Source organism: Ahaetulla prasina, chromosome 1 (assembly GCF_028640845.1).
Source record: "Ahaetulla prasina isolate Xishuangbanna chromosome 1, ASM2864084v1, whole genome shotgun sequence".
Taxonomy (NCBI): Eukaryota; Metazoa; Chordata; class Lepidosauria; order Squamata; family Colubridae; genus Ahaetulla; species Ahaetulla prasina.
In genome coordinates this window covers 176,555,895-176,579,498 of record NC_080539.1, presented here as the reverse complement: position 1 = coordinate 176,579,498, position 23,604 = coordinate 176,555,895, and the positions used below count along the sequence as shown (strand labels likewise).

The 23,604-nt window shown below is 38.7% G+C and overlaps 1 protein-coding gene across 8 annotated transcripts; it reads left to right on the top strand.

Moving 5' to 3' along the window:
• Positions 1-4,559: 4,559 nt before the first annotated feature.
• Positions 4,560-23,592, top strand: CEP68 (centrosomal protein 68). 8 transcript variants are annotated; one of them, XR_009155036.1, is made up of 9 exons: positions 4,562-4,747; positions 12,108-12,223; positions 13,817-15,238; positions 16,041-16,163; positions 17,959-18,055; positions 19,297-19,459; positions 21,203-21,346; positions 21,470-21,589; positions 21,727-23,592. XR_009155036.1 is itself a non-coding variant. In XM_058182360.1 (7 exons), exons 2-7 carry the CDS (start codon positions 12,179-12,181, stop codon positions 21,204-21,206), a joined length of 1,815 nt encoding a protein of 604 aa, XP_058038343.1. In that variant the 5' UTR covers positions 4,560-4,747; positions 12,108-12,178; the 3' UTR covers positions 21,207-23,592. The 8 variants fall into 8 exon arrangements, 5 of the variants coding, with proteins under 5 accessions (XP_058038343.1, XP_058038353.1, XP_058038346.1 ...); XR_009155034.1 differs by having other exon boundaries at positions 21,470-23,592; XR_009155035.1 differs by having other exon boundaries at positions 21,203-21,589.
• The last annotated feature ends 12 nt before the right edge of the window (positions 23,593-23,604 follow it).

Below are 23,604 nucleotides of genomic sequence, written 5' to 3'. Positions count from 1 at the left end.
GACTCCAGAAGTTGTGGGTGCTCCAACAGTGGAAGTTTTAAGAAGAGATTGGACAACTATTTGTCTGAAATAGTATAGGGTTTTCTGCCTGAGTAGGGGGTTGGACTAGAAGACCTTCAAGGTCCTTTCCAACTCTGTTAAATCACTGATGAGGAAACAGCCAGTTTATTATTACTGAATAACTTGGAGTATGTGTTCCGCCTTGTGGCTGGACAGAGAAAGTACAATTCTACTACTGTCTTTCCTGAGGGCAAATACAGAATATGCAAACTGAGAGTCCATGAACACTGGCATCCATTTCCTAATCCTGCTCTATAGCAATTTTCCTCTTCCAATATTTTATTGTGGTCTAGAAACTGGATGGAGAAAAAAATGGCAGGATGGCTAGCAAAGACTGAAGCAAGATCTTGACAAATTAAATATTAAATACCCCTCTTAACATTAAACAAGAGAGACATGTTTGGGAATCCCTATCTGACAGGGTAATGTGTAGTCTTATAATTTAGAATCAAGTATTAATAGCAATAATCAGCAATCAGTGCATACTGCTGCTAATTTAACAGTTGTTTACAATCCTGGCTTAATCACCATTTTTCACTCCCCAGAATCTCTTAACCACTTCAGAATCTAAACTACTAATGCTTGACACATCAGAAAAACTGATCAGGACTCTTTCTGGCAGATCAAATGGACAGTACAACATTCAATATTAAACATCCACCTCAGTTCCTGTCCTACTTTCATCCTGCATTTTTCCATGGTGAATTTAAGAGAAACATGTTTCTGGGAAAGTGAACAGCAAAGCTACCCTCTGATTTTGGAAGGCCAGCATTAGCATAATGACTTAAAAGATACACAGAAGACAGACAAGAATTGGGTGACTAGGAGTTCCCACCAATGGGAAATAATCTGCTCTTAAGTGACAATTATTTTGCTTCAAATAGTGTTTGCAGGGATTCTTATTGTGCTGAAGGACCAGATGCTGCCACTCAGTGGCAATGGAAGCATTTAGATCATTATACAGCAAATCCACGAATTGCACAAGTGCTATGTGTGAAGGGATAATAAAATACATTTATAATGATATGAGAGAAAACTCCAGATATTTGGATTATATGGGCTGTACTTGATAAAGATATAAGTATTGGCTGCACCTAGGATGCAGAAACAGAGAAACAAACTGGTTGAGTCTTCAGTTTTAAAAATATAATATTTTAGTGCTATCTACGGTAGATCTATCTTTACCCTTAAGAGAAAAACACTGGTTCATTGGCAGGCAAAAAAAAGAAGAAGAAGAAATACAGTGAAAATAGACACTTTTTATATAAACACATCTAGATATTATGTTAAATAAGGTTTAAATTTAAAAAAATTAAAATGAACTGGTTTGGAGAGATTGTGTATTTTGTTTCACAACAGCTGACTACACTAAACATGACTAACTGTTCAGAAAAAGTGGGAATGTTTGAAAATGAATGCAGTAATGTACTTTCCCAACTATTGTGCAGAATTTCCAATTTCCTATTTCCTTCTGTAGTTTTCAGCACCTATTGAAATCTGCAGCCAAATGAGTTTCTGGGAGACTAACAAAAATCTAAAGTGCTATTTCCAGACAATTTTCAGCAATAAACAAAAAATAATACACAATAATGGTGTTCTGATATTTTACAAGTTTATTAAATATTTCCTTGATACTCTCCCGAGGACCACCAACAGAAGAATTGCACTTACTAAAACAAAACCGTACAGGAGAAAAACTCCACAAGATGAGTTAATGAGTTGAAAAGCCCTCCAAACAAAATGTGAAACATGCCAACTTGGATTTAAAAAATTATGACAAAAGGGCAGTAGAGATCTTTCCCTAGAAAGCCCATTGGAAAGATAGGGAGACTTGCGCAAAAGGCCATATTCTTTTGGTACCCACCGTTAGAGCCAAGATCGCTGGATTAAAGAATCGTGAGGGGTCTCTGGTGCTCTCAAAGAATCTCTGAAGACCACTCCCACCAACATTAGAATATAAAGCCACTAGATAAAATATAAACTGACAGCAAACCCTACTCCTTACGAGCACTGATGACTTTACCTAGTTTGGGTAATGAAACATCTGCAAGAAAACAAGCAAGCTCAAAGGCTGTGGGATTATCAGTCGTCCAGGTCATGGTTGCCTCAAAGGTGCTTTTTCAAGAGGCAACTGGACTTTCTGGTTTTTCTTTGAAGACATTTCACTTCTCATCCAAGAAGCTTCTTCAGCTCTGACTGGATGGTGGAGAATGGGAGGATTTATATTCCTTGCAGACAGCTGGTCATTTGCATCCTTTTAGAGAGTCACTGAGGTCACTTGAAGGTTTATCTGTGTTGTCAGGGTCACCTGAGTTGTGCAAATTGGTGTGGTGCCTTCTTGGAACTGTTGAAAGGACTGTGTTGTAGATTGATGATGTTGTATCCCTCTCCCTCTGTTAAGAGAGGGCTGTTCAATTTTGACATAGATGGCTTCTTTGACCCCTCTTTCAAACCAGTCCTTTCTGTCCAAAATGAAGCTTCTTGGATAAGAAGCGAAACATCTTCAAAAAAACCAGAAAGTCCAGTTGCCTCTTGAAAAAAAAGCACCTTTGGGACAAGCAAGCTCAGAGAGCAGCAAGGATCCCCTCATGTCAACCCTGAGCTACATATATTCTCTTTCATTAAAGGGTCGGTCAGGTACACCAGAGTGTGGGGGTTCCTTTATGTAACTTGGACCTCAAAGCTTTAAACTTTTGCCCCTTCTTGCTTCCTTCTCTCTTATCCTACACCTGAACAGTCCCCTACTGACCGATGGCCATCCGCCAGTTTGAGGATGCTTGGCTGTCGAGCCGGAGGGGCCGATGGATAGGGAGAGGGTGGCGTTCCCCAAGGTAGTGTTCTTGGACCAACGCTCTTCATACTATACATAAATGATCTCTGTGACCTTATCTCAAATTATTGTGTTCTCTTCGCTGACGACGTCAAACTATTCAATACCACTAACAATACTTCTACCCTTCAAGATGACCTTGACTTTGTTTCCGATTGGTCTAAAACTTGGCAGCTTCAAATATCAACCAGCAAATGCTCAGTCTTACATATTGGTAAAAAGAACCCTAACATCAAGTACAAGCTTGATGGACATTACCTTACTGATGACCCCCTCCCTGTCAAAGACCTTGGAGTTTTCATATCAAATGACCTAAATGCCAAAGCCCACTGCAATTACATAGCAAAAAAAGCTCTAAGAGTTGTAAACCTAATTTTACGTAGCTTCTTTTCCAAAAACTCTACACTACTAACCAGAGCATACAAAACATTTGCCAGACCTATTCTTGAATACAGCTCATCCGTCTGGAACCGATACCACATCTCTGACATTAATACTATCGAACGTGTCCAGAAATATTTTACTAGAAGAGTTCTTCGCTCCTCCGAAAAGAACAAAATGCCTTATACCACCAGACTTGAAATCGTGGGATTAGAAAATTTAGAATTCTGCCGACTCCGACATGATCTGTGTTTAACACACAAAATCATCTATTGTAATATCCTTCCTGTAAAAGACTACTTCAGCTTCAATCGCAACAATACAAGAGCAAACAATAGATTCAAACTTAATGTCAACCGCTTCAAACTTGATTGCAGAAAATATGACTTTTGTAACAGAGTTGTTAACGCTTGGAACTCACTACCTGACTCTATAGTCTCTACTCAAAACCCCAAAATCTTCAACCAAAAACTGTCTACTATTGACCTCACCCCATTCCTAAGAGGACTATAAGGGGCGTGCATAAGAGCACAAAGTTCCTACCGTTCCTGTCCTATTGTTCCCTTCATTATATCAAATTAACATAGTTGTTGCATGCTTTTATTTATATATAATTTTTTTTCTCTCATGATGGGTTATTGTTTATGTTGATGATTGTATATTCTGTTGTGACAAAATTAAATAATAAAAAAAAGGGTGCTTTGGAGCTAACTCAACATCCCCCGGCCAGTTCCGTCATTCATTCCCGGCTCCCCCCCGGTTCCAGCTGTCTCGGGCTTCACAAAGTTTTCACTGATCAGTCTCTGTGCCCTTTCCCTTCACTATGCAAAGGCGAAAAAGTGGAGGGGGAGGGATAACGCTTGGAGCATGCCTCTCCTCCCTCTCGCCGCGCCTAACAGTAAAGCAGTTGTGGAAGGGACCTTGGAGGTCATCTAGTCCAACCCCCTGCTCACGCAGGAGATCTGTACTACGGATTCGAACCTCCGATCTGCCGACTTTTCTGATCTTAGTCTTAGCCACTGAGCCATCCAGTCAGCCTCCTCCTTCTCTTTGTCCCGCGTCAGCTAACGGGGGGGGGGGCGGGTGTGTCACTCTTTCCCTTTCGTGGCGCCAAGGACCGCTTCCCTCAGAAACCGCCCAGAGCAAAATCTCCACCAAGCCAGACCCGAGGTTGGCTACCCGAGCTTACAACAACCCACCCCGTCTAAACCAAGGGAGCCGACTCCCCATTGGCCGAGGCTGCGGTTTTCCCGCCTGCTCTCCGCGTATCCAATTTCAGCGCCGAAGGAGCAGATTGGAAAAAGGAAACAGCTCCGTGGAGGACGGGAGTGCGCGTGCGCAGAGCCTTTTTGCCCGGGCGAAGCAGCATTTTATTGTTGCCACTGGAGGGGGAGGTTTGGCCGTCGGCGGAGGCTTTCCGAGGCGGAGGAGTGAAAGGAGCGATCTACGATTGCGGGCTCTTCATTGATCTCCCCGGTAAAAATATGGTGCTTTTTTCCTTCTTTCCAGCCTTTCGGGTCGGGGCCAAGCAGTTTTGCTGGGCCTGAAATTGCTGTTGTAGTGACTGCGTGAAACGGTGCCTCTATCTTGCAGGGACAGAATCGGGCCCAGCGCACCCGAGTTCTGGATCGTCTGTATGCTGGGGGTGGGGCGGGGGCGGCGAAGGCGGCGGGCTTTCCTTTTGCAGACGCCTCCGCTCTTTATTTCGGGCGGGAAATGGTATAGCAATTCTTGCAAGTTGATAGCAACTGGAGAGTACCTTTGTTTTGCAGCCCTGCCTTCCTGCTTCGGTTTGGGTATCTCAAAACTGTTTTGCAAGTGTAGCAGCAGGTTTCGCTGGGTGGACAAAACGTGGAAAAGGGAGCGGGGGAACTTCTGGTTTTCCTCCTGGCTTGACGGGATTTCGCTTTGGTAAAAATGTACGGCATGCCTGTGTGGCTCACACCCACGTATCCCGTTCTTCGTCGGCCGAGTCTGTTTTAGCTTTGTTAAGTGCCAGCGGTCTTTCGGATGGCAGTTCAGATTGTGCAGTTGACCACCTGTGGAGCTTAATATCTTCACCGAGAAACAGAATTCCTCCGACGGCAGTCAAAAGTCTCCAAAAATTCCGGGAACGCTACGAATCCAAGGGCTTAGTTGGGTGGGAATGATTGGCAGCTCGATTCTGTTAGCAGAAAAAAAAAACCCAACAAAAAACAAGATACATTGCAAAGCAAAAGCGTTTATTTTCCTCTCTCCCCCGCAATCTATCCCATGTTGAATAGTCTACGATTTGCACAGCCAGTCTTTAAATGAAAGAGAGAGAGGGAAAGAAAGATGCTGATCTGTTCATCATGCTAGAGAATTATAGAAAAATGAAATGCAATATTGTATTAAGCCAGTATTTTACGAAGACTGGAGAAAGAGTTACCAAATAATATGCAGGCGTAGAAGTTTGCAGGAACTGTTCATCATGGCTAAAAATGTGGAGTTAAACTGGCAAATGTGATTTGCTCATCCACAGAGTTAGACTATTCTTGATTGGAGTGTGGAAGAAGTCTATAGACATGCAAATTGTACTATAAAACCCCTTCTAAACCTGGCCGAGAAGAATTGACAAAGGAACAAAAGCTGATCTTAAGGCTTGTCAAGCCATGTAAAATGCAGCTGTTAATTTAATCTGTTTACATGTTAGTAAGTTTTTACATTAGTACGTTATGACATCTTTGGGTAGATGGAAAATTAATTAACAGCCCATTTCAGCTGCAGCACAGCCTAATTAGCACAAATTGATTGTCCCGGACTCTCAGCTGTTTCAGGCTGCAAGGATTGCCATTGTCTATTGTTGCAGGCTGCAAGGATTGCCATTGTCTATTGTTGCACAGGCCTCTGCTGCTTGCTGCAAGGAGGTAAATTGCTGGGAGAAGATTTTTTTTTTCTTGTGCTAATCAAACAATGTTGAAAACGAAAATGAAAGTAAAGCAGGCTGTTGTTTGCTGCAAGGAGGCAAAATTGCTGGGAGGCAGAGGCAGATTTATTTTTCTTGTTTTTCTCACCAAAAAAGATAGGTGAGTCTTATAGATGATGCTGTTAATATGGCTCTGCACTACACCCTACATCTTGAGTCTCCAAAGACCTATGCAAGGGTCCTTTTTGTAGACTTTAGTTCAGCATTCAATACCATCATTCCAGACATTCTCCTAACTAAGCTAAACCAGCTACAGGTACCGGAACAGGCTTGTAAGTGGATCACAAGCTTCCTAACAAACAGGAAGCAGCAGGTGAAGCTAAGCAAGATCACATCAAATACCTGTACAATTAGCACAGGGGCCCCCCAAGGCTGTGTGCTCTCCCCACTTCTCTCTGTATACCAATGACTGCATCTCCAATGATCCATCTGTTAAGCTACTGAAGTTCGCAGATGACACAACAGTGATTGGTCTCATTCGAGACAATGACGAATCCGCATATAGACGAGAGGTCAAACGACTAGCCTTGTGGTGCAACCAAAACAATCTGGAACTGAACACACTCAAAACCGTAGAAATGGTGGTAGACTTTAGGAAAAACCCTTCCATACTTCCACCTCTCACAATACTTGACAACACAGTATCAACAGTAGAAACCTTCAAATTTCTGGGTTCTATCATATCGCAAGATCTCAAATGGACAGCTAACATCAAAACATCATTAAAAAGGACAACAAAGAATGTTCTTTCTGCGCCAACTCAGTAAGCTCAAACTGCCCAAGGAGCTGCTGATCCAATTCTACAGAGGAATTATTGAGTCTGTCATTTGCACCTCTATAACTGTCTGGTTCGGTTCTGCAACCCAACAAGAAAAACACAGACTTCAGAGGATAATTAGAACTGCAGAAAAAATAATTGCTACCAACTTGCCTTCCATTGAGGACCTGTATACTGCACGAATCAAGAAGAGGGCCGTGAAAATATTTGCAGATCCCTCGCATCCTGGACATAAACTGTTTCAACTCCTACCCTCAAAACGACGCTATAGAGCACTGCACACCAGAACAACTAGACACAAGAACAGTTTTTCCCCGAAGGCCATCACTCTGCTAAACAAATAATTCCCTCAACACTGTCAGACTATTTACTGAATCTGCACTACTATTAATCGTTTCATAGTTCCCATCGCCAATCTCTTTCCACTTATGACTGTATGACTATAACTTGTTGCTTGCAATCCTTATGATTTATATTGATATATTGATCATCAATTGTGTTGTAAATGTTGTACCTTGATGAACGTATCTTTTCTTTTATGTACACTGAGAGCATATGCACCAAGACAAATTCCTTGTGTGTCCAATCACACTTGGCCAATAAAAAATTCAATTCTATTCTATTCTATTCTAGTCCGAAAAATACGGTATTTTTGTCTCCTTGTAAAATCACTAATGGAGGGTCAAAAATCATCTTGCCCTGTCATGTTTCGATTCTCAGTGCTGACTTGCTTCCAGTTATCTTAACTTGTTTACTGTCTTGAGTTACTTGACATGGAATGTACAGTCTCATTGTACATATGTTGTGCTCTGTCAATAAAGATTTGAATCCCTGCGGCTTTTGGGTCATATCTGTGGACTTGAGATGCAGTAGAACAAAAATAGAATGGAGGCCTTCATCAGATGCCTTTTCTGGTGGCTTTGGTGGCTTAATGATCACTACTGAAAAGATCCCACAAAAGCTTATCATATCATAATGTAGTATCTAGATTCTGTTTTTTTCATGTATAAAAAGAATCCTAAAATACTCTGTATGTTATAACTACCATTGTGAGCAGCCAAAGCTGATAATAAGAGGACTGACCTGTTGAGCCAAAGGATCTCACCTCATCCATCATACAGTAGTCCCCCATAGTGGTTAGGTAGAAGTCCTTAGAAGACCTACAAAGTGTACATATGCTGTCTTACATCTTCTATTCTGCAACTGCTACCATGATATATATTGCCTTTTATTGAAGGTTAAATAGACTCACAGAGGCTGGTTTTTTCGCCATGAATGTGTGAATCTCCTTTTAAAACCCTGTTTTAACTGTGCTAATGCAAAGCAAAAGCTGAGTTGAGCGCCTAGAGAACATTCCCTTCAATTCAGTGCTTTGCATTAGTAGGAGGAAGAAGTAGAGGGCAAAAAGTCTAGAATCTGGAAGGCTGTAATACAAGAGGGTCCTTCTTTTGAAACAAGGCAGCACTGGCTTTCCCCAGAGAGCTCATTTGCCAACTCTTTCCATGTGTGAATTGAACTTTTCACAGAATGCTAATCTCTGGTTAGCATTTGAGCTGTTTGTTGCCGTTGATCTTGCTCGCAGGAATGGGCAAATACATAAAGAGGAGGTTGTTGTTCAGAAAGACTCATTGTTACTGCTCATATCAGGGCAGACAAAACTGTACCTTGAGGTGCATAATAATTGTATGTGCTGAGAGGTTCTTTGATGAAATTCTGAGGGACTAAATGGAGTCCATGTGGCCTGCATCAACTTAACACAGATCTGAGCATTCTGATGCCTCCCAGTACGCAGCCTGGCTAATGGCAAAAGCTTGTGTGAGCTTTAGTTCAAATGTCTGCCTGGTCCAGAGGTCTGAAACCTTAAACACTCGTGCCATTTGGACCTGTTTCCCACAGAGAAGAAAACACCAGGAGCCACAAAACCCTTCCCGTGCCTGACTATTTCTTAAGTGGCCACAAAACTAGCATATGTAGTTGAATTAAACGTTCTGTTTTCTTCTGAAACTTTTTTTCTTGGATTTATCCATGGTTGGCCTACTGGGGTTGAAAAGCTCAATAAATCGTGTGCCGGTGGGTGTCTCACATTGGCAGTTGTGACGCATATTTTGAGTGACACGGAGCCGCAGCAGAAGGGTGAAAGAGCCACATGTGGCTCTAGAGCAGTGCTTCTCAATTATTTTCTGTCATGCCCCCCTAGGAAGAAGAAAACATTTTTTGCGCCCCCCCGCGCGACTGTAAATAGTATCATTATTAAAAACACGGGGCTTAGCTTGTTATGACAGTGTTTGCCAAGGTCAAACGCGCCCCCCTCTACGGAGCCTCGCACCCCCCCTGGGGGGCGCGCCCCACTATTTGAGAAGCACTGCTCTAGAGCCTCAGGTTGCTGACCCCTGGCCTAGTCCTACAGGAAGCAGAGGTATCTGAGAGTTAGGTAGCTTTATAAGCAAGGCTGGCATAAAAACTGTTTAGTTGCCAGCCAGCTTAGATGTGTTGTGTGGTAGTGAGGCAGATCATTGCTGGGGTAAGCAACAATAGTCATATATTTGAGGAGGAACTTGTTGGTCATTAATACTGCAGCTTTGATTGGTTTGACTGAGCTTTTGACTCAGGCAGGACATGAAGATAGCTTGGAACGAAACCAGGGTGGGTAAAAATTGATGATTTTTAAAAAAATTTTTAAAAAAATATGATTTTTAAAAATTTTTTTAAAAATTAGATTTTTAAAAATTTAAATTGGATTTTTTAAAATTTTTATCATTTATTTTAATTAAATGCTTTTGGGGTAAAAATCTAAAGATAGTTTTCTATTTAAGATACATTAATATAGTTTATTCAGCATGAAATGGAGCTTAGTTATGTAGCATGAGGCTGTATATTCTGCAATATTTACATTTTTGGTAAACTCATTCAATTAATCCAAGCTCTGCAAGTTGAGATAACATGCACTGCATTGATGCATTCACACAATTTCACAGTAACCATGAGATAAATCATAAAACAAAGTTCAAGAATATTCCTGTATCCTATTGTTTTGCAAATCTATGTACACTACAGACTATATGATTGTTTGAAGAGAAATGCATCTGTACAACCAAGCTCTTAAGTGTGAGGAGGAAAGGCAAGCAATAAAAATGAAAGTGAAATCTTCTAAGCAGCTTATAAATATAATATTAAAGAGCACCTGTCATTTCAGATCCATCAGGGCAGCGCCTGTTATGAGGCATCCACTCACCTGCTGCCTGTCATATCCCTCAGCTTGTTGTGTCACAGCTGCATCACCAGCCATCCCATTAAAGTGAATGGGACTGCCGGTGAGTCAACAGCAGGTCAGAGGGAGCTGCTGCAAGACAGAGATGGCAGTTGCTCTTTAAAAATTATGATTTAAATCCAGTTGATTTAAATCAAGCCTTTTTACTAGTGATTCAAATCGTGATTTAAATCGACTTGATTTAAATCGACTTGATTTAAATCAAATCTACCCTGAACAACCCGTAAATACTCATGCTAACAGAGGCTGTTTACACGAGGAATTATCCTGTATTTAACCTTCCTGATAGATTTGCTGTTTCAGAAGGCACACATAAAAAGATACATTGGAAGATGTTTACCTATGATGAAATCCAGATCTTTTGTTTCTAATCTTTGCCTTTGACCACACTGGTCCTAAGTGTACTCTTCTCTTATTAGTGGGGACCCCACAAAGTAGTTACCCTAGAAATAAGTCAATGACTGAGCAGTATCTTGTTCATCCTTAAGCTCCAGGCTAATAGTCCTGGTTGTTCACTTCTTAAGAAACAAAATTTGAATTTAAAACTACAGCTTTTGGAAGTGAAATATTTAATTTGAACCAGAAAATGTGATTGGCTTTTCTTTTCTTTTTTTGGCAAGTGTCAATTCCTTTGTTTCTTTGTGAATATCTCCAATTGTTGTCTCCCCTTCTCTGCATCCTTCCTTTTCCTTTGGTTGCTGGTTTTGACAGATCCCTGTTTGAAAGAACATGGAAACAAGTGTTTCCTGTCTGATGACAGTGTAGCAGGAGGTGGCAGATAAGGAGGGCAAAGTTGAGGATGTTCCTACAACTTGTAAGAGAAAGTGGGAAAAAGATTTTTGAAGGCTGCTGGTGTGGTTTTGGCACTGGTGTGGTGATGATATGGACATCAGCTCTGAGAAAACATTAGTCAGTTTGGAACTGGTGTTAGCATAATTTTTAAGGAATAACCTGTATTTAGACTATGTATTTAGAATAGCTACATCTATAGCCAACTATGATGTAACTTTCACATATGCTGGGTTCAGTGGATGCCTGATAAAAAATCCTTATGTGAATAGCACAAAGTTCATTTGATTTGGTCTCTGTTTCAAAGGGATTTATGTGCTAAGCCAGGCCTTTATAGCATTAGTTAAAAATTGGTGAAAGCAGCTCTAAAATAGCTTCCTTTTCCTCTCTCTCTCCTATCTCTCCAGATTGAGGTACTGAAATTGAACAAATCTGTTTTATTCATAACTTCAGAGATTAAAAAGTTTCCATTAGATGGTGTATGCGGGTCAGGTATGATAGTAGATAAAGTTCTGCAGGACTAGACTTGTGTTGTCTTGAGTTAACTAGGAAAAGTCATTAACTCTTTAGATGCAGAAGATGAAGAGCTGGCACTTAAAGTAAGCCCCAATTTACAACTGCAATTAAACCTAGAATAATGGTCATTAAGCAAGTCACCATGAGACCGTGACCAATTATACAAGCTTTTTTGCAGTGGCCCTTAACAAATGCTGTGGTCTTTAAATGAATCTATGTTATCCAATGAGCATTTTTTGCCGGAAACATGAAGTCAATGCCAAACATTGCAGTCAAGTGACAGTGGGATGCAGCAAACAGATGCTGTAAAATGTAAGCCAGTTGCCAAGAGCCCAAAGTGCAATCATATTCCATGGGGTGGGATCCTGTCAGAACTCCAGAACAGGTCACAGGTAACTTTTTTTGGATGGGAGGAGGAAAAGTCTGTCGGAACTTTGTTAAGCAAGGACTACTGTAAAAGAATGGAGTACAAAAACTCTATAGCTATAGAGGAAACTGCACTATTTCTAGTGTAAATGTTTTTGATGCTTTTTAATAGATTGTACAAAAGAAAACCAAAGCACTTAAGGAAGAAAGCTACTAATTGACAAACTCCTTAATGGCAGTGACATGCGGCATTTTAGCAGAAGTGATTTGTACTCTGAAAAGCAGCAGGTAAGAGTATTTTTCTCTCTCTTAATTATGCTAATCATCTTACTGCAAAAGAATGTATGGATTTTTTTTTAAAAAAAATTAAATGTCATTGCTAGTGGTAAAAGGTTTATAAAAGGGGTTTGTACCCTTTAGATACTTAGCAGGATCAGTATTTCTTTGACACACTTTGGGTGTTTTACATAAACAATGTATTTTTAGCATAAGGTTTCAATGATCCCTGACTTGTACACATCTGTAAGTAAAGATGTAGAAATAAATTTGTTTCCTCTTCTAAGGTATCTTTCTTACATTTCACTCTGCACCTAGATGAACAATGATGCCAATGGATTGTATTTCTCATTTTGCATTTTCACTATTATTTGATGTTACAGGACTGATGTTATGAATATTTAAGATGACTGTTGGTTTCTACTATAGATACAACTGTTTGAGACTTCGATCAATAATGTTCTGTTAACTCATGTAGTCTCTAGTGGCAAAAAGGAAAATGCTGGAAAAATAAAGTCATGAGAAATTTGGCAAACCCTCATAAAATACCTGGAGTAAATAGTTGGAGCAATAATTATGCCCATGTTTATTTTATATCTCCTCCCTGTGAAAAATTGAAACTTTGGTTATATGATACTATGTATGATGATAGCTTAATTAATATAAAGCAGGTTGCTTATGCCTTCTGCCATCCAGGTAGATTCTTCAGTGTTTTTTTTTCTTCCTTTGGTTTCCTGTTTTCTGTTTCATGCAGAAATATAAGAAAAATCTCTTTAATTTATGGGTGTTTTTATTCCAATACATATTTAAATGGAAGAAGTACAGTTTTCTGTTTTAATAAAAGATATTAGCCTTCTCCAGAGTTCTTGATTACAAAACTATTGCGGGTCTGTTCTTCCCAAAGAAAGTGTGAATCATTGTTCACAGCTATGGCTCCGTCTGTACATCACGCTACGGTCCAAGACACCTTGGAGAGAGTTATGCTGTTCCAGAATGCACTGAATGAGACAGAATGGCTGACAAGCTTTGATTAGCCAAGCTTAGCATGATGTTGCTTAACATAGTGTAAGCCGCCCTGAGTCTTCGGAGAAGGGCGGGCTATAAATGCAAATTAAAAAAAAATATGAAAGTGTCAGATCTAGACTTCATTTTCCTGAAAGTACTAGAGAAGGAAACCATTAGCTAAGTAAAGCACATTATGCTTTGTCTTTTAGAATAGTTTGTCCCTTGTTGCATGACTCCTGCAGCCGGTTTGTCAAACGGGGATTTGAGTGGGTATATTTGCATTTTCTTAGCTTTCTGTCATACATGATATGCAGATTGCTGCTATGTTTAAATCTTAAGGAAGGATAAATCAATTTTATATGAAACCTGATGTACGTTACGCATCTCTGGAGTTTGGATGTCATATACATTTAATAAAATAAAATAAAAATCCATCTACTGATGGATAAAGAAGTCATCGCTTGCTGCTTAAATCCATGTAAACATTGACTTAATTCTTCTGAGTTAAGTTAAAGTCAATTAGCTATTCTTCCAGGAATTAAATGTCCTGGAATATGACATTTCTTTTTTGTTTTCTCCTCTATGAAACAAACCGTTCAGAGGGATATGGTGAAGTGCTCTGGTGGAACTAAGTCATTTCACGGTATGCTGGAATTTCCAAGAGTTCTCCCAACAAAAGCTCCAGGTGCTACATTTCTTAGTCCTGATACCAGATCTGTTAGCAATCTTGATACTGACTGTAGGAGACAAGCACTAGTTATCCCTTATTCATCCACTCCAAGGCATTTATCAGATAAAAGAAGCCCACATTTCAGTGCCAAAATGTCTGTATTGCCTAGAAGTTTCAGTTCCTTACAACCTCCTGAGGACCCTGGGTTTGAACCACAGGAACTGAAAAAATCAAGAAGTTTTTCAGCTACTGGGGCCTGTCCATTATATGAAATGCCTGTTCCTTGGTATCAAAACAGTCGGACTGACTATGAAGAAAGTCCCAAACTGGGCATGCAGAAACCAATACTCGCAAGAAACTGTTCTGTAGCGGGTCATATGAGAAGGATATCCACCTTCCAGGCTGATTACTGGGCATGTGCAATACCCGATTCTCTACCACCATCGCCAGATCGTCAGTCCCCCCTTTGGAATCCTAATAAAGAATATGAGGACTTGCTTGATTATACTTACCCTTTACGACCAAAATACAAGCGTCCAAAAAATCTCAAAGATTCCACTGTCCATGATTCTGGAATTGATCTCGATAGCCTCTCAATTTCCCCCGAGAGTACCTTGAAGTCTGCGAGTATGTGGGACCAAGAACACCAAACCAGGGAGAGTCCTACTGCACAGAGACTTTCAAGTCCTTTCTTGAAAAAGCTTGAATGCTCAGTTCCAGCTTCTCACTACAGAATATCACCCGTTGGGAAAACGTCCCTGGTGGATGATGGAATTGGCATTTCTGGAGGAATGTCACCTAGTTTATCTCCTGGGTGCCCTCAGCCATCCAATTCCACTTTTATAATTGAGGAGGAATGCCACAAAAAGAGACATGGGTGTCTTTTGAGGAGAAAAGCTGCTTGTGGAAACTTCTTGCGCTCCACAAGTATCCTGCCCTTACAGCAAGAATATGCCAGTGATGATGAATATCTCTCCTTACCACCAAGACTCAAGGAGTTAGAGACATTGGCACAGCAACTAACTGAACTTACATTGGCTATAAAGAAACCTGAATTTGGCCAGGTTCAAGATGACTTCCCCGGCAACAGTGTGAATGGGGAGCAGCTTCTGCCAGAGGTTCAAGGAGATAGCGATGGCAATGAGAGCCAGTGGGAATTGTATTCCGACTCTTTCCATACATGTAATTTCCAAGAATCTGATGAGATGGACATTCTAAGGGATTGGAACAGCAAGGAGCAGGAAAGCGAGCCAAGAGAAACTGGTAGCACTGATTTTCTTGAAATGAGATGTCCAGAATTCCTTTCCTCCAAGGAAAAGAAGGACCATTACTCTCTTGCACAGTGTATTAAGGTAATTTTTTTTAAAAAAAATTAAATCTTATTTTGTTAAAATTGAACATGCTACGTATACTTTAAAGTTTTCATTGGGGTTCATGGTCTTTGTGGAAGCTCAGATCATACTGTCAATCACCAAATTGCATGAATATAGATAGTTCAGAAGAATTAATAAGCTTTTCACACTACTAAAAATTAGCATCTCACCTTGTCTGCTGGGCAACCTATCTTTTCCTCCTTTGACCTTCATGTATCCTTTTGTACAGGAATTAAGACCCTTAGTTTAAATGGGAACATTTTACAATTCAGTGTGGTATCTTCTGAGTTCCCAGGGATATAAATACATAGATTCTAGCAAGAAAGCCTTTGTCACTGACCATTTTCACTTTCTACCCTTTGATCCTATCAGCATGCCTCATTTTTGAACTTTGAATATATGAAGGGCAGCCAATTTCAATGCTTTCATCTGAAATTAGGAATCCACTGATGTTTCCCCATAATTTCCCCTATGGTTTTTCAGTAAGAAAAGTTCTTGACTGAAATCTAAAAAAGTCCCGTTCTGTGTTTTTCTTTTTAATTTCAAAAATGTTTGGATTTCACAGTTTTGAAATATCTAAATAAGTATTCTGTAGAATTAAGCTAGCACTCTTTGGAATCTTGCAAACTTTGTGATATCCTTGGTAAATATTCCTGTTTCCTTGCATTTGATGCATACAATAATCTGTGGCAATCATGCAGTTTAAGCCAATCAAATCTGTACATAGTTCCAAATGTGTACATAGCTGAATGAATATTTTTTTTCTGAATTATTTATATAGGTGTTTTGCTGTCAGTTGGAAGAACTCATTCGTTGGCTGCATAAAGTGGCAGAAATTATAGATCAATGGATTCCTCCCAAGCCAGATGTTGAAAGTGTTAAAGCATCATTTCAAAACTACCTGGTAACTAACTCCATTCTCTCCTTGAATTTCAATAGTGGAGTTCGTTTTTTTATTACACTTGTAATACATATATATTTATGCAGTCTGGGTAATACGCAATGCCTACAATTGCTAAACCTTTCTTGCAGCCCTTTGTAGAAGACATTGGAAAGATATGCTAAGTCATCTCATATATTTCTTTGCATTGGCAGAATTGATGAAAGTGGCAGTTAGAGAGATAGCTGTAAAATGGTGTGAACTCTATCAGAAGTATAAAATGTCAGTTAAGTTCTTAATCCAGATAGATAAACACTGATCTCCTTTAATGACCTGTATGGAATTTGTAAGAGCCTGTTTGATGCAGTGGTTTAGGTACTAGGCTAGAAACCAAGAGACTGTGAGTTCTAGTTCTGCCTTAGGCCCAAAATAGCTGGATGAAGGAGGCAAGAACTAACCAATTCTGAAAAGCTTGTCAGGAAAATTGTAAAGATCAGTCCAAGCAAGTCACCAGGACTCCACTGACACAAGAGGCACACACACAGCCTTTGAATGATTAGGATGTATTTATCTCTGATTTGTATGGGGGAAGTTAGGATTTGAGAAGGGGAGGATTATAATTTGTGTTAGGGGAAATTTAGCGTATGATTGTTTTTTCTTTTGAACTAGCCTTGTGTTTGTTCTGGGAAGTCGGGGGGGGTAGGTGGGTGGGTGGGAGGAGGGTGGTTTTGGAGGGAGGGGGGAGGGGATGGAGGGGGGAAAAGGGGGTGAAAATTTTTGTAAAAACTTTTTCAATAAAAAAAAGAGGCACACACAAATAAAAATAAATAAAAAATGGAATTCATTTGCAGAATCTTACTTTATTGCCAGTAGTGATAATTCTTTATTGATCTGTTACATACTTTATTCTGGATGCTGATTCTAATTCTAGACGTGCTGTCTACCTAGAGAACAATAGTTGTTGAGCAGATTAAAATATAAACAAAATTTGCAAAAGTACTTCATTTTATCACATGAAACCATTTAGCTTTTAGCCAGTAACTGGACAAAACTACTGCTCTCTGGCTATAATGTTGAAGGCGTTTTCTTTCATTATATATTACACATATTCCTATACTAACGCAGTCAAAAAAACTCTTGGTGACTTGCATAGGAAAAAAATTTGAATAAATGAACTCCCTTATCAAACTTTCTCTACTTAAGCAACAAGATTGTTATACAGTATTAGGATTCGGGGTGGAGGGAATATTAAACTTGTGCAGTGCAATATTAAGCAGATTAATTGAGAGGGTTCATTCATTAAAAGAGAGTATGCTTGCAAGCAAAAGTAGAATTTTATTGGGGCCCAATCTCAGTAATAAATTAAAGTATCAAAAATTAATGTTTAGCACATTTTTATTAAGCCTGTGTTATAACTTACAAATATATTTGGCTAACATGCACTATTTTATAAAATACTTAAGAAATCTATGCAGTGACCTTTCCTCTTTTCTTTGCTCTGTCCAGATGTCATTCACCAAATCTGCTTTAGTGCATTTTCTGTCTCCAGAGAAGATTGTGAGGGTTGTATGTCAAAATTAATCTATTGTGTTTAAAGCTCTCAGTGGATTTAACTCACTTTTTTTGAACTTAAGTGTCCTCTACTGGTAGTTTGAATAATAGATAATTTGTTAGATTCTTTAAAAAAAGATCCATTATCACATAAATTCTGTTAAACAAGTCAGTTAATTCTTGTGAATGGGACCTGATCTAGGCAAGCAACCATATTACTATGATTTTTCCTGCTTTGTGCATTACATTTCACAACATTTCTTGACAGGAATTCAAAAAAGATTTAGCTGAGCACCAAGCATTGACTGAAAACGTGTTGCATGATGGTGAGAATCTTCTTAAATGCATGTCAACAAATTCACCTGGTAAGGAAGCAATTACCTATAGGATTTGAAAGTAGTCCTCACTTAACAACTGTAAGTGGGGCTGGAATTTCTGTCGCTAAGCAAGTAGTTGTGAAGTGTGATGTCATGTGAACATGCTATCTGGTAACAGAAATCCCAGCAGTTCCAATTGCCATTTTTAAGTGAATAACCATAGGTTTACTAAGTGAGGATTACATGTAGTGGCCATTTGTAATTTCCTGCTGGCTTTCCCATTGAGTTTGCCAGAAAACTGGCAAAGAAGATCGCAAATAGTGATCGCATGACTGTTGGATGCTATAAGCTGCATCTATGCCAAGCACCTAGATCACAATTATGTGACTAGGGATGCTACGATAGCCAGAACTTCAAAGATTGGTAGCATAACTTATTCAAATGCCATCATAAATTCAAACATGAATGCTGAATGAGTTAAGCTATAAAAGGGGCCCAGCCTCATTTAAGGAAAATTGTGTTGTTTTTTTTAAACACTAGGATTTTTTAACTCTCTTGTTTTAGAAATAGTGAGCCTGAAAAGTGGCAAGTTGGATTTAAGTCTTAGGGTGTTTGTCAGTAGGACTTACTTCTAGTAATTGGATACAGGATTTTGTCTTAAGTTACACAAATTCCTATAAACAGATTTGTGATATGATGTAAAGCACTACAAGGAAGCAAATCAAATTAACCCTTGTAATTGGGAATGTAGGAAATAGGATTATAGCTTCAGGACATGATGAAATAATTGAAACGTACTTTTTCTCTGAAAGCCGAACCAATTCAAGTTTGGGTGCTTTGGACAAATTAAGTGTTCTCAAAATTTAATTCATTACTGGTAAAGGATTGAATTGCAGAACATTAAAGTATGTACATTGTAGCACACATTTATTAAGTTATTTTGATATTCCATTTTTTCCCCAAGCAGCTTAAGTTTCTTTCCCCCCTTCCCAGTAATGTTACCTTACAATAATCTTTTAGGGAGAGTAAACTGGGTATCTTCACACATCAGATGAAGTTGAGAGAAAACACATTATGACTTAATGTTCAGACCAGGCTTGTCCTGTTGTAAAGGTATAGGAAAGAGGCAGAATATTTGCTGCTTCTCATCAGTACATGGTTAAACAAAGGAGCCAGATTCTGTAGCGCTTACTCTTGTAACCCTAGCATAGGCATTTAGAAAAGCTTGCTTATATCCTGCTACTCAGCTGTTGCATGGTATAATTTGTATCCTACTCTTTGCTTAATAGTTTTACAGAAAACTCTTGGCTTGATTGCAAAACATTCGGATATGCTTAAAAGCCATGCTGAACGATTGTATGAATCTATTTTAGCAGCCATATATACTCTTGATGACGGCTTGAGGAAGCATTGCGATGTTCAAGAAACGGCAGTCCGCAAAGATACATCTGAGTAAGCAAGAAGGAAAGGATGCTGGGAAGGGTGGATATTAAATAATACATTTTTTGGTTGAAGTATATCTTCCTGGATCTCATGCTAAGGCCATGTAGAATTTTCTATCTTGTGAACTAGCAAAACATCATTTCTGTCCTCAACTCCTTTAACCAAGTGAATCAGATAAAAGATTTAGAGTTGCCTTCCTGAATCTTGTTCGTCCAGAAATGGTGAAACAAAAGAAAAACCTAAGGCAAACAGAAAGACTAGACACACATCCTCTCCAGCAGCCAACATCCGGATAGGCAGGGATTAACACTAGGCAATTAAACAGAAAATTGTACTCTAATCAAGGATACACTAAGGGGAAAAAAACCCACACTCCCACTGACGCTGAGAAAGAAAGAGAAAACTACTGTATATAAACAGGGAGCAAACCCCACACTCACTAGCACTTAGGATGTTACCTTGTCAGGAATTGAAATTCTGCAAACAAACAAACAAGCCCAGAGAGCACCAAGGGCTCCACAGTAAAACCATTCTCCAAAATGCACAGCCTGTGTGGCTTTGGTCAAAGTGGTTAAGAAAGCCAGTTGTCTGGTGAGAGTGAACTAGGCAACTACATCTGTTTCTGGCAAGTTTCAGCATTAGAAAGAATACTCAAAATTTCACAGAAAAAGAAGAATAAAGTGATTTAAGAATAATGAATGACTGGCTTTCTCTGTAATTCCTTTATTTTTTTATTCTTTTATCTTGCCTTGGTCTTTGGATGTTTTTTTCCCCTTATTTTCTGGATTTATATAATACAACGTAGGATAAGCAGGTTTTTTCATAAGTAATGTAAGATTATATATTTATATATATATAGTGCAGGTTGTCCTCAACCTATGACCACAACTGGTTAGAATGCAGTATTGCAGGTTAATTCTGCTGACTGCCAACGGTTCGAACCTCACTGGCTCAAGGTTGATGCAGCCTTCCATCCTTCCAAGGTGGGTAAAATGAGGACCCAGATTGTTGTGACTCTGTAAACCCTTAAGAGAGGGCTGTAAAGCACTGTGAAGCGATATATTATGTGCTATTACTAAGTTAGTAACATGGTTAAATGAATCTGACTTCCTCATTGACTTTTGTTGTCAGAAGTTCACAAATGGTTATCACATGACCCCAGTATTTATGCAGTTTCATAAATACATGCCAGTTTGTTTGTTTGTATTCTGCCTTTATTATTTTTAGACATAACTCAAGGTAGCAAATACAACCAACACATAGTCATCCTCCTATTTTCTCCACAACAATAATCCTGTGAGATGAGTTGGATTGAGAGACTGACCAAGTCACCCAGCTGGCTTTCATGGCTAAGGCAGGATTTGAACTTACAGTCTCCTGCTTTCTAGCCTATGCCTTAACTACTAGGCCAAATTGGTTCTCCTAGTTGCCAGGCATTCAAATTTTGAACGTGACTATGGGGATTTTGCAACCGTTGTGCGAGAAATGGTCATTTCGCTTTTTTCAGTGCCATTGTAACTTCAGTCACTAAACAAATGGTTGTAAATCCAAGACTATCCATATTACTTTAATGATGCTGCATTAGCATTTTAAGTTTTTTTTAAAAATTAGTGTGTGCTTTTATTTATGTGGGATATAAGCCTAATTTGAATAATATGCTCCATTTCAGATAATATAGTTATGTGATGCTCAGTAATTCCTATTCAAGATGTGAAAACAGAAATAGAATGGCTGTTTATGATTTTATTTCAGATAAAACTTCTATTGATGTGGAAGAATGAATTAACTACATCCATAAATAGTATGATGGAGGCTCCCTAATCAAGAAACAAGAACTTTTTCTTCAAAATTTTGATGTGCTGCATTGACATCAAGCTTGGTTTCCAAGTTCAGAAGGTACAACAGTGAGCTTTATATCTGACAACAAAATGTTAAAGAACAGTGTGGAAGGGAAACTTCTGATGTTGGAGTGACAGGAGGTTTAATGATGGATTTCTAATATGGGTATCTATTTTCCAGAGCTCTGCGTGCTTCAGAAATTATTCAGAAGTGTTTATGTGAGCCTCAAAAAAAAGATGCAGTTGGTTTGAAAGTCAGATCATGAATGGACTTCTTAAAGCAGCAACCCTTCATTTTCAGGTTTGTGTTGCTGCCTGAAACAAAATAGGCTGTTGTATAAAACAGCCAAAATACTTTTTTATGGAAGATCCAAAGTGCTTCCAAATAATAATTGAAAAATGTATAGCCCTATTATTTGTTTTGTATTTTTTTTTCAGTGCATAATTGTAAGTCTTCAGTTTATCTCATGTGACAAATTATATGGAAGCTACATTTGAAATAAATCAATTTTATTATTTTAAAACATGCACTGGAGGTAAGTGATTTCAGTAACAGTTAAATAATCATCCGTTGAAGCTGCAGTTACATGACTAGTATTTGTGCAAGATCCATGCTAAAGAAATTACAAAATTTTTGAAAGCTTCAGGCACTGTTCACCTTTACTTGCCAACCATTAGATTGTAATAGAACTTTTCGGTGCAATTGATAAATACTTTAGTTGTAAGTTCCTGGATGAAGGTTGGTTCTGTGTTTTCATTATAGAATACAAGAGACTTAGCTTGTAACAGAAAACCTTAGTTTAATATTGTAGCATGTGTAGATTTGCATATACCTTCTGTGGCTGCCTCCATAAACTTTGTAGTTAAGGATGCTAGCTCCTAATTGCCCATAATCCTGAATCCATATTAGAGCTTAAAAAATAATTTTGTGCACTCAGAGATAAAACTCTTCCTATTCTTTACGATTGGCTAATAAGAATGCTTACCATATTCACAATCAAAACCCAACTTTTGAAACTGCAATTTCCAAGCCGTATCAAGAGCAATTGATAGGCAAAATAGGATAACATCTCCTTCCTAAGATGTTCACTTTCCTTTCCACTGGAAACAAGAAGAAATTAATTTTTTAAAGGGGTAGGTGAAAAAATTATTTATTACATTTGTTTGCCACCCATCTCACCACAAAATGACTACATAGTATCAGATCTCTTAGCCTTGTTCATACAGGTAAACCTGAGTGAAGGTTTACCAAATTAATCTAGTAGCCTGAGTTTGCATACATACTGATCTCACAGTTTAGCCTAGCATGATGCGCAAGTAGCCTGTAAGATACCTTTGCATGCTCTTCTCAGATAAGAGCTGCACTGTCAGCGTTGCTATGGCATATCTACATGACATAGAATACTGTAGCATAAATTGGCTTTCCCACAAAATTTACTTTGAATTAATGCATTTTTGGAAACTGCTACTGACTGATACGAACTAAGGCACTAAGATACTGTTCTAATTTGCAACAGTGGCATTTCAACATGTACCACTGTTCAAAAGCAGAGATTGATTTCATATATCATTTAGATCAAATTTTTACAATTTCATGATAGCGGTAGCCAAGAGAAGTGGGACAGAAAAACATAGGGTTATGAAAACACATCTCACATGTGAGTAAGACTGGATTTTAGACATTTTAAAAATATACTTGTTTGCCTGTTTTTGGATTTATATTTGTTTCCTACTTCTAAATGGCGGTGTTTAGCTGTAATAGTTGGAAGGAGACTCTAGAAGACCAAAACAATGGAATTTGGGTGTGCCCTCAAGTATTGGAAACATAATTTGCTCACATTAGGGCCAAGTGGTCTTGGAAACTTACTCCACAATACATGAAAACCTAGAACTCAAATATTTTCAGACATTTACAAATCGGATTTACTGTTTCCCAAATCTGTTGCCTTTTGTAGGCAGCTTCCCAGATTTAAAAACACAACTAGAACTGACACACAAATGGGGGGGAAAAGTATAGCCACTTTGTTCAGAATGTTAAGCTATTGTTTTAAAAGAAGCACAGATATAGTTTAGCAAACAAAAGTATTGAAATATGTATTCATTAGTATTCTAAGCATCTTCTGAAGGTCAGAACAGTACACTTTATTTTTTTTTAAAAAGTGTGCTCAGTTAATAACATTGAGTTTATTGCCAAGAGCTTCAGCACTTTTAGAATGACCCCAAATCATCATTTAAATATTGTAGCCGATTTTCTTCTATGTAACATTTCTTTATGAATTGATACAATACTAAAAGCATATTATGAATCAACTGATT